Here is a 12160-nt window from a genome sequence, read left to right on the forward strand (position 1 = left end):
CTCGATTTCATAAAGCACCTACAGATTTAATGTACACTAGGGATAGAGTGTGATCAAGTTAAAAAAAGAAACAGTTAAAGGGGAAAAACACTTTTTTTTTTTTTTTTTTAAAAAGAGAGCTTCCTCTGCTTTCAAATATGAAAATGTTGGAATAGCACAACTAAAAATAAAGCAGAACTGTTAACTTAAATTGAGCTTGTGAAACTACTATTTTTGTTTCTGTCTTCTCAAGCATGACTGACCAGCAGAGTAGCTGGTGTTTTAAACAGTTGTTATATATAAGTTTCAAAAGAGTCAGATATCTTTATTTCTAACTGCAGCCACTTTTTCTTAGGATAAATTAAGCAAAAATTTATTACAACAGAATAAAACATAAAGATAGCACATAGTATTTCAATAATAGCATATAATGGGGGGGAGGGAGGCTCTATAAATGAAAATTTGTCACTACCAATAAGTACCGCTTTCAGAAACAGTACAAAAGCATAAGCAATTCTGCCACAAAAAATTTCTACATATATAACAATAAAGTACTCTTTTTTTTCCATTTCAAAAACGTCACAATTTAACAAATTATATTGCTTCAAAGAGTTCCATCACAAACTAGTCTAGTTTGATTCATCTTTGTTGTTAACCTGTATTGCACAAACAGTATAAAAATATGGTTTTTGTACATTCCAAGAAAGATGACATTAAGCAGTTATTTAACATCAGAAAAAAATTAACAAAATCTTTTTTGTAAACACAGGGCTTGTCTATATGATATGTTAATCCGCACTAGAGGAGTGTGAATTCTAGTGCACACTAGCATGTTGCACATTAACTAGCCCACATTGACCCTGCTGGAGTGCACTCTATTATATATATAAATCAATATATTCTAATTTGATCAATATATTATCAAATAATATGACCTATGTTATTAAATACAAAGATGTGCATTATGCTATAGGTTAAAAAGGTATACAGTTACAAGATAAAGGAGCAGATTTTAAATGTGCACATACTGTTAAAAAAAATATATATATACAGCATCTTGAACAATCCAGGTAAAAGACTGACTTTATCCCATGCAAGTCTGCATAGTTCATACACCCAGCCTACCAACATCAACTATATACATGCAAAAGTTAAAATTCTGTTTAAAGTTCATAAACCCTTTTAAGACTCTCCAGGTCTTCTAAAGAAAATTGGTGATTTTGCTTTTTTGAAAGAGAATCAAACAACTTCTGAACCTGCTCTTTTTCATTCTTGCTAAGAAGCGTCAGCACTACCTGAAAAAATATATTTTGTATAATTAGTGCACATAGATATAAGTTTTCTGTTTTTCTGTTAAGTGCTAAATTTAATAAGCTTTATACTGCATTGAGATTTTTACATTTTGAGTTTCTTGACATTTTCATAGAGAAAAATTGCACTGAATATATGCTCTTACCTTAAACCTTTCAACTTTACTCAGATAAAGAAGGTGCTGATACACAAGGCCAGGATCTTTTCCAAGTAGATGATATTCCAATGCCTGCATAAAGATCAGAATGGTATCCCCCTCTAGTTTGTTACTTAGCAGCATTGGCAATTTTTTGGGATCAATAATGGTTAAAAGATCTGCACAGGCAGCTTCATCCTTCTTGGCATTCACTGCATTTATAATCTGACCAAACTCATAGGCATTAGATGGTTCTGAAATGAGCAGTTTTTCAGAGATTTTCAATGGCAGACTGTTTTCAGCTCCTCCTTTGGCAATTTGGTAATTAAGCACAGCATCCTTTGAGGTACTGGTCTGTCTCTCCTCTTCATTACCCTCATTTACCTTCACAGGAAAACAACAAATCATTTTAATTTTGACATATATAATATCTCGAGTTTCATAAACCAGATGACAGCATGTCCTGCACTGATACCACTAAATTAGAGTTTACCACTTTCCTCATCTTGTGGGAAGACTTTTTGGAACATGATGGCTATTCTCCTTTCTATGTCCCACTTTTCCCTTTACAGAAATGGTATCCTAATATTCATGCAGGTTAAAAGTTTGTTTTTCTTAGTTAGCAATGCATTATTTTACACTTGTCTTCAGTATTTTGCACCCTCTTCTTAAGGAGAGAGCTGAAAGTTTTTGGCAGAAAACTAAATATAGGACCAATCACATCATAGTTTCAAATATACATACTATCTATATGAATTATAGAGCAACAGCAGTCATACTGTATTTTAGTCATAGTGAATAACTACTAAAAATAGGCTGTCTTTCAAAACATGAAGAGTCATGAAATTGGGTTAACAGAATGAAAATTCAGGGGTCAGTATCTCTTGAAATTTATATAAAATTTTTCTAGAAAGTTTTAGGGTATAACGTCTTTGCGCCTAGTCCGCTATTCTTTTCTCTCTTCAATAATCTGATTGTGTTCTCTACTTCTTTCTATTAGGGGAGGTTTCTTGATCTTATATGTAGTACATTTTGGTTAAAATGAAAAAGCCAACTTCTAGATTATGCCAGTTACATGAAGTTCCCCAAATCCCTTTGACTTTGATGGGATTCCTGCATGGGACCACTTGCACAAATGGGTCCTGCCCTAATGGTTTATATTACCATCTGCAGTTCCAGTTTTAATAAAAGTTATACAACAGTTTTCAAAATGAGAGACCCAAATTCTAATCTCACACTCTATAGATCAGTAGCGATATTTCTTGTAATAAAACAAAGAAGAAAGACACCCATTCTTACAGGACCACAAACATTTAGTCACAGAGAAATACCACCATCAAATGATTCCATATTTAACAGTGACTCAGTATTATCTGGGCACCAGCAACTCAGCGCAGTTGTTTTAACCTAGAATATTACATCACTTGATTCTTTTACTACAATATCAAAACTAAGGGGAAAAATAGCATTCTCTGATGATTTTGTAGATTTTTCACCCACACTCTACTTCTCCAATGCATATTCAGTATTCCATTCCTCCACCAAACTGCCAAACTTAACTGAAGGTATAGCCTCTGACAGCACACACAGCCACAGGGGACTCCTGGACAGCATGGCCTCTTGCTGGTTCCCCAAAACAACATTTGAAAGAGACCTGAAATGTTGCATCATCAGATATGACAGCTATTTTGAACAGTGTTTTCTTCTGGTTTTTTTAAAAGAACATGTCCTCAACTTTAACATCTGAAAGTTTCTTGTTTAGGCATTACAGTCAGTTTATTTCTGCTGGAATTCTGGACGTACCCTGAAGCATCACAGATTTAATTATAAGAGTCTGATTGGCATCAAACACACACAACGTTTAAGATGTGAGTAAATTGGCATGTTTTTAAAACTAGCAAGTACATGAATAAACACACTATATGTACGAAGTATTAGCTCAAAATATCTGTCAACATTACAGAACAAAAGCCCTATTTTAATCTTCTTAAGTGTGTGACTTCAATATTGCCTGCTTTGCAAAAGAAGGAAAATACCTCTTGTATTTTGATTTTCTTCCTTTGCTTTTGTTGGCTACCTGCTCCAATACCATTTTTAAGGTTAAGCAACTGGGTGATCTCTTGTAGTTCCCTCTTTGCTTCAGCCACATTTGGATCTATCATAAGTACTTTGCTGAGATCATCAACACTGGCTTGGTAATTCTGAAAGGCAAAGAGGAAAAGTAAGTTGTTTTCATAAAACAATTCCAGATGCCACAGTAGGAGAATTAGCTAACTGCCACACTACTGTTCACAATTATTCGGAAAACTGCTGGGATACTGACAACAAATGAGCAGAAAGCAGCTAGATTTAGATTTAAACATGTATACTACAGAAAACAAAGCTAAGAATGGGTTCTCTGTTCTGATGTTAACACTAATGTTATGCAGCTAAATATTTACAGATGATCTCTGTAAATATCCAATTTGTAAATAAATTTGCTCTCAGAAAATCCACCCCCATTAGCAAATACATTATTAAATAAGGCTGCTTTTATGTGTATTTCCAATTTGCTGACATGATGTAACTTAATGTCATACCATCATCAAGATTGATATAATATGGTCCAGATATACTTAACATAAATTCTGCCAAGACACACAGCTTTAAACCGATATTAATTTAAAAAAACCAAAACACATGTTATCATATGCACCAGAAGATCCAAATAGGCTACAGCTCCATAATCCAGAAACAGCTAGACAGAAAGGACTAGATTCACACAGAAACTTTGGCATGGTGATGCTGAGCATTGCCATGCCTAACTTTTTGGTGTCTAGAAAAACACAAGGATTCACAAAGCTTGAGTTTGGTGCCTTGACTCCCTACACAATGAATGGGGGAGAGATATACGCCTTAGGCAACATGCGAGGCAGCTCCTTGTATAAGCTAGCCAATAGGAGATACCAAGGGGGGGGGGGAGGAGGGGCGTGCGCTAAACCGCATCCCTCTCTCAGAGATAGGCACTAAGTCCAGGCTCGAGGGAAGCACCTATGTCTTCCTAGGTTTCCCTCTGCTTAGGATTCTCAGCTGCAAACCCTCTCTTGGAGTTAGGCACCTATACTGTTTTGGTGAACGGGGGGAGGAGGACCTCCCTCATAACTTTTAGCCCAGTGGTTAGGGTACTCACCTGGGATGCAGGAGATGTCCATTTCAAGCCCCCTCTCCAGATGAAGGGGAGAAGGAATTTGAATAGGGATCTTCACCTCTCAGGGGAGTGCCTGAAGCACTGGACTATGGGCTATTCTGATCTGGGGCTCCCACACACTCTCCTATTGAAGCTATTCCACTGTGCATAAATAATACAAAAATCATTAGGGGAGGGGAGGGAAGAGAGCATGAGAATGACTCCGTCCTCCTGCTTCACTGACTTTTTTCAGTTATTTTATCCACATTGGAACAGCTTCAACAGGAGAGACAGGCAGGGGCAGGAATAGTAGCAAGGGGCTCCATCAGTTTTTCCTGGTGAAGCTATTCCACTGTGGATAAATAACTGAAAAAAAAGTCAGTGAAACAGAGGGACTGGATCCTGGCTATCCTACCTCCCAGGTGAGTGCTCTAACCACCAAGCTAGTGTAATTCAACAGGAGAAACTGAGGGAGCTTCCCTGCTACCACTGCTCAGAAATGAGTGGTGATAGGACCCGCACCAGCACAGCAGACAGGCCCCTGACACTTCCACTCCAAGTGGGGGTGGGGCTATGATGCAGGGGCAGGCCACTGTGGGCCCTGTTTTGTGGTGTTCTCAGGGCCCTGGATTACCTTGATATGGTCTTGCTTATGAGTGGGGGATATGACTTTGAGCAGAATGGCCATTGTAAGGGCTTTATACAGTCCTCAAATACGCAGCCACAAACAGCCAAGCAGCTTATATTATGTGATAAAAAACAAGTTACCGTGTGTGTTCCAGTTCGCGCGGCTATCAAAGTCACAAGATACGTAGTGGTAAATGTTCATGCACCTAAGAGACTGTTCATGCCCTAGCTGTGAATTTCCAGTATAGAATTGTTTTTCTTCCAGTCTCTATTCTCCTTCTTTACCCTTTCAGTCTAGACAACGTTCACATTTAAGAAGTTTTAAGTGTCCCATGCAAACTTTTTAGATTTAAATTGAGTTTCTTCTCTCCCTCCTCTGGAGACTTTCATTTTCACTAGCAGAAACTTTTCCTGCTACTCACGCTAACTTTTCCCTCTCAAATACATCTCAATAATTTTACTGACATCCACATGTACCACATTAAATTTCACTCCATCTTTGATATTTACTCTTCAAATATTTATTACATGATTTATATTTATCATTTGTTTTCCTTCCTCTCTTTTACATCTTTAGATATTTAATTCTTCGCTTTTAAATCAATCAAAATCTGAGATCAATTTTGTTGTTTTCTTCTGTTTTTGTTTTGTTATTTATAATTCTTGGAGATGGCAACACTGCAATGTCTTATCCAAAGAGAAGTCAGTCATATGATGTGGTGCTGACAGCTAGCCAGCTCAGGTCACAACCTCAAGAAAGTGTTAAGTGTACCAATTCACTTGTTAGAACAGAACAAAAGAGGATGTTATCACATTACATGTACATGGCATGTGCCTAGTAATTACATTTGCTTTAGATGCATGAAAGCTAGTGAAATAATAATGTTATTGTCTTGACCTATCTGTTTCCTGTGACTGCTATCTTTGTACTTAATTAATCTTAGATCAAAGATGTATTAGGATAAGAATTTACTTGATGTGCAAACTTCATAAAAACCAGTGACTGGCACCTGTACTGGTTTTCACTTATCCATCCCTATTATAAGGAATAGCAGGCAATTGCATTATGCATATCACTGTAATTGAATCACATGTGTATGCATAGGAAGTAGAATGTTAATTTCAAAGCAAGGGGTCGTCGATGTGGTGACCCAAGGTCAAAGATCAAAATGCATTCTTCATCACAGGAAGAGCCCATGCTGTGAGTGCAAGCATTTGCCTGACTGCTTTCTCAGGAAGACAGCTATAAAAGTATGCCCTGAGAACGATCCTTATCTCTGGACTGATGAATTCTGAGCAATTGGACGAAGATCCCTAGAGCCATTCTAGGAAACCCTGACAGACTATTGGAAACCAACAAATTACTACAATTTTGCTATCATACTAGACTTACAAACTTTTATTCACCTGTAATGTATTTTACCTGCTTTAACCTCTCAATAACGCATTTCTTTTTCTTAGCTAATAAATCTTTTGTTTAGTTTACTGAAGAAACTGGCTTCAGCGTTGTCTTCGGTGGGATATGAAGTATACCTTGACATGGGGTAAGTGACTAACTCTTTGTGGCTGGGAGTAACAGAATGTGTGGTGATCTTTGGTTTTAATAATCTTTCATTGTTAAGTCCAGTTTGTCTGGGTGGTCACAGAAGCTGGAGTGCCTAAGGGGACTGTCGGTGGCTCCATGGTAAGATAGTATAGTGATCCTGTAGCACATATTTGTTGCTGGTTTGGTTAAATCTAATTATAGAGTATACCACCAATCTGGATGTGTCTGCCCTGTTTTCTGACCGTCTGAGCCAACAGCTGTGACCCATTCTGGACACTGTGACAGATGACCTTGGGAAATGTATATGTGCTAGGTCCACCTGTGTTCTGTGTGTGCATATGGCAGGTCTCACACTACAAGTATACCATTTAAAGTGTATTTCTGTTTACGTCTTCAATAAAATTACAAACATTTTTCTAGAGTACACAAAAATGGGGAAGTTTCTTAGATTCTTGAATTTCTTCCTATATTATTTTAGGAAGAACAAATGCCTCACTGATCTCTGACTACCTGTTTGGCTGGTTAAATCACTCTCAAACTTCACTGTCACCTATATTAATTTCTACAGACTACAATGACACAGAGGTCATTGTCAATTGCAGCTGATCAATTACAGGTTACTTAACAGAGCTAAGGAAAACATTTAACACAAAGCAATACTTTGTCTTCTCACTGGTTTTGAAGAGAGGTGAAATTTTCCTTTTTTTTTTAAAGATGCTGTAGTTTTGCAGATTTTTTTTTTTAATAAGAAAAGGAATCTGATTTTGTATCATGCTTACTAAAGCCTACATTTGGAACTCATAGTAGAGTATGAAGGCAACTGAAGGAAAAAAAGTGTACGTTCAGTCTGCTGCATTACTTGATTTCAAGCCATTCCTTAACTGCATGCTCAGCAGTGCTCATCATTACATTGGGGAGACCTCAGCAGGGGAAGGAGATTGTATGAGTATCAGAAAAAAATTAAAAACAGTAGAATCTTGTTTAACTCAATTCCAGTTAACCAAAACTCTGAGTTACTCCCTGACATTACTGCATGCATGAATCAATTACATGAAATCGTTATTCAAATAATTCTTTTGGCCCCAAAATATTTACACAGTGCTTTACTTTTGCCAAGTACTTTACCAACATTAAAAAACAGCCAACATTCCACACCTCTCTTGTATTTACAAATCCACTGTAACTATGTAAGTGTCTTTGAACAAGATAGCTGCAAATTTAAAAATATTTAGGAATACCTGCCTTGTTCTTTTTTCTTACCTGTAGTCCTTTGTATGCTAGAGCTCTTCTATAAAAAGCTTTGACATTAGCATCTTCTATCTGAAGAACACGATCACAATCCTGTTTAGCCTCTTCATATTGATTCAATTTTAAGTAACAGAGAGCCCTAACAGAATACAATAAAACACAGTTCGGTTTAAGGGAATTGTAACATATTGCAGTGCCAACAATTTCTGACTCTCAAAGGTTAACTATGTTGCTTGTTAGAATTCAGCATCAATACATTTTTTTAAACTTTGGAGTTCTTCAAAAATATTTATAGTACAGATTATTACAGCATTAGATTTATAATATTTCCACATGGCCAATTCCTGCAAAACTCTTAGACAAAACTCAATGAGACTTTCGCAGTTACATTAAACACATGGGTAACTGTTTGCAGTATCAAGGCCTATGCCAGCATAATACACCCTAATACTGTAACGGGGCATTAGTTCAATAGTGGCTATGGAAAAAAAAGAAAGTGTCACCTAGTTCATCACTACCACTACTTTTGGCAGCACTTTGCAGCTAGGTATTACTTGGAGGTCTCACATCCAAGTACTGACCCAGTCAAATCGTTCTTAATTTGTGCGAGTTGATGGGATTACAGCAGGTTTAAGCAATTCTATAAAAATTAATGCTGCTTCATTGCCGTTTCTAACCATCCAAAATGGGTAGGGATCTCCTACTCTTCAAAGGGGACCGAGCATATTAAATACTGTGTGAAAAGTCTCTTCCACAGGCACTGCAGGAAGATTTAAAAAGGACACTACACGATCCACTAAATTGTGGAACTGCATAGCATCCTCAGAAGGCAAGTAGGTCGAAGCCACTCCCACATGTTCATCTGGGATAAAGATAATCCATTTCCAAATGCTCCTGCTCAAAGGGAAAGCTACCTCCTCATCTTCCTCTCCTCAGAAAGCATTTCTGGCATGACCATCTGTAATGTTGGCCGACCTGGAGAAGCCAGATCCGAGGATCTCAGGACTGCCGTATCCTTTGCAGAAGAAACCTTTCTTCTCCTCCATGTGGAGGGTAAATGAAAAATTCCTGAAGTGACCCCCAGGACTGCCAATCTCCCCCACAACTGGTTTTGGGGATGCAGAACATAGGGTGATACAAATCGAGCCACAGGTGTCTGCATTCTTCCACTAATTTCCTCCTGGTAAAGATCCAGGTCTGGATCAGAGGTAGAATGCAACGGGGATAACAGTGGCTCCACAGGAAAATATGAAGATCCATCTCTTTGTGGGGATCCTGTAGGGCCATAGTAGGAAGAACCAGAAGCACCTTCTGACCAAGTCTTCCTAACAGGAGACGAGGACGATGATCTTGGAATCAGGGAAACATGCCTCCTTTTGGAAACCACATATTTCATATTTGGAACCAATGAACATACCATAGCCAGAAGGTGAACGTGGGCTGCCAAGGTGACAGAGCTCCCTGGGACCAAGGATGTAGCTGGAACTGACTTAGGGACAACAATGTATCCGAAGAAGTGGACAACATCAGATCCAACATTATACACAAATCCATCTCCCTTGCTATTGAAGCTGGGGATGGAATGGGTCTTTGCTTCGTAACTGTAGAGGTCTTGTCAGAATCAGACAGATCCAAAAGTTCTGAGGAATGGGAACTGGCACTGGTAACAAACAGTTATGTCCCTATGCTGCTTTTTTCTTCAATGTCAGGACAGAGGGAACTGAAGGAGCTGTTGGCCTTGATTCTGTCACCAATTCATTCCATCTTCCTGGATCTGGAAGTGGAAGTCGGAACTGATGCTGGTCCTGCAGCCTCAGGAGTTCAGCCAGGGTCAGGTAATTGCAAGCATGAGGGGCACTAGTGTGGTCAAACTGTCTCTCAACTTCTCTTCCAGAACAGAGTTATTCAGATCTGACCGCATGGCCCTCAGTTTGGACTTGCATAGCTTTGAGGGCTTGACTGGGGGAGCTGAAGGAACATGATCTGGCCCTGACAGGGGTTGCAGCCTGTTAGAACCATTCAGTCACGGGGAACCACTGGAAGCCCCAGCAGCTGAGACTGGTCTCTTAGACCCAAGATGTGAGGACTGATTGGATCCAAAGGATCTAGCCAAGAGAGCTATCTTGAGACGTAGGAACTGCAAATGAGGTCACCCTGTCCTTGCAAGCTCTGGGAGTGAACGTTTGAGAAACTGAACATCCAGAAGGTGAATGTCCTCCTCTCAGACACTTGAGACCCCACTCCTCTCATAAAATGCCAGGAAGGCAGTTAGGCAAGAAGTGTACCTCTTGAATCTCAGGTTTCAGAGTAGCAGCCGTGTTAGTTTGTATTCGCAAAAAGAAAAGGAGTACTAGTGGCACCTTAGAGACTAACAAATTTATTTGAGCATAAGCTTTCGTGAGCTACAGCTCACTTCATCGGATGCATCTCAGCTTTTTCTGTTTCAATTCCACCATAGTTCAGAACCAGGGAAAACACTAACTATACTAACAAAGCTAACACTAACTATCTAAGAAGAGAAAGGCTCTGGCATCAAAGAGACCATAGAGGTTCACATCTGTCGAGGTATACTGTTGGAAGGAACTGAGGCGGTGAGGGGGCTCTCTGACCCCTTTATAACCTTGCCCTCAGAATATCAGTGACACTGAGGAGAAAAGCAGGGGGCATGAGAGTGCTTTAGCTGACACTGCTAGAAGAAGGTTCTACCACAAGACAGCGCAGCACCCATAAGTGGGAATATGCAGAACCACTTGAAGAAGGATAGATAAGGTTTAAAATAAAAACAATAGTTATTTGAACCACAACTCAAACATGTGGAAAATCTAATTCTCTGTTTATATAAAAAGGTGACTCAGGTGGCATAAAATTAATATCTGCAGACAAAAGAAAATCATCATAATATATTCTTATTTATTACACTTACAAAGTGTGGCAGAGCTCTTTACCTGTTAGTGTAGATAGCACATTCCTTGGAATTTAACTTTATGCACTCGTCGTATTTCATTAGAGCTTCTTTATATTTACCCTTCTTTACCAATTCATTTCCTTCATTCTTAAGGGTCCTGAAATTCTCTTCAGTTTTTTCACCTTGGTAACAAAAGGACTAAAATGTTATTTAAAAAAACACCAATTTGTTAAAAGTAGATTAATAATCCACCCAGATTAAGCAACAACACATTGCCCCTGGAGTATCTTGAGGGTCACAATTTTGATTCCTTGAGTCACAATCTCTCTCCTCGTCTCCCCACTGCTCCAAGGAGGAAACAAATTGTACCATGCATAAACCTGGCACAGTGTATGCTCTCCAAAAGTGCTGCTATACATTGGGAGAGAGGGCAGAGCCAAAGTGCCAAGTTTTAAGAAAGTCAAACCACAGAACGGGTGGAACTCAGTGGCTCAGCACCTGGAACCTGAGTTTGTTGAAGTGCTAAACTATCTTTTCACAGCAGAAGTAATCACAAATAAAAAATTAATCATATAGTAAATAGAAAATGTTGAATGATGCATTTCTTAACGTAATAAAAAAATCCAAAAATTAAGAATCTGAATAAATGTAAATTAAACTATATAATGGCTTAAATAAATGTATATAGGTGTAGTGTATCTCCCTGGTTAGCAAAAAAGCACCAAATTTAGCATAAAGGCTAGATTTAGTTGAAAATCAACATGTTTTAATGGTTACCAACCAAAGAGAATCAACTTTTCTTTAGGAAAATAACTACAAAGTACAAATGCAAAAGGCAATTAAAATTGATTTAAATCATGATTAAAATCAATGATTTAAATGACACTGATTTTAATCAATCCACCCTGGTTACACTTGTCCGCCCTCCCACATTCCCTCCTTTCTGTTTCATCCTCTTGTTGCGTCTTTTCCTGAACTAGACTGCAAGCTTTTCTGGGCAAGAACTCTTTCTTACTATGTGCTTGTAAAATGCACAACACAGTGGGGCACCAGTCCCCACAAATAACAAACAACAACAACATCATAGCCCTTCATGTGCAGTAATGAAAATCTAAATCTACTGCTGTTAAAAATCCTGCTAGGCTTAAACTTGTATAATTTCTTAGATTCAGTAAACCAAATATAAAGAGACCCACATGCTTAACAGACTGTATACACAAGGATCATTTTAGCCAATAATGA

General features: G+C 38.4%; 1 protein-coding gene across 1 annotated transcript in view; it reads right to left on the reverse strand.

Moving 5' to 3' along the window:
* Positions 1-279: 279 nt before the first annotated feature.
* SPAG1 (sperm associated antigen 1) overlaps positions 280-12160 on the reverse strand; it is a 60162-nt gene continuing 48281 nt past the window's right edge. Inside the window, exons 15-19 of the mRNA XM_077809931.1 lie at positions 10959-11100; positions 8026-8152; positions 3463-3627; positions 1436-1810; positions 280-1274 (exon numbers count right to left, since the gene is read on the reverse strand). Coding sequence (XP_077666057.1) covers positions 1143-1274; positions 1436-1810; positions 3463-3627; positions 8026-8152; positions 10959-11100 — 941 coding nt within the window. The 3' untranslated portion in view covers positions 280-1142. The remainder of the gene's footprint in view (positions 1275-1435; positions 1811-3462; positions 3628-8025; positions 8153-10958; positions 11101-12160) is intronic.

This window comes from Eretmochelys imbricata, chromosome 2 (assembly GCF_965152235.1).
Source record: "Eretmochelys imbricata isolate rEreImb1 chromosome 2, rEreImb1.hap1, whole genome shotgun sequence".
NCBI classification, from domain to species: Eukaryota; Metazoa; Chordata; order Testudines; family Cheloniidae; genus Eretmochelys; species Eretmochelys imbricata.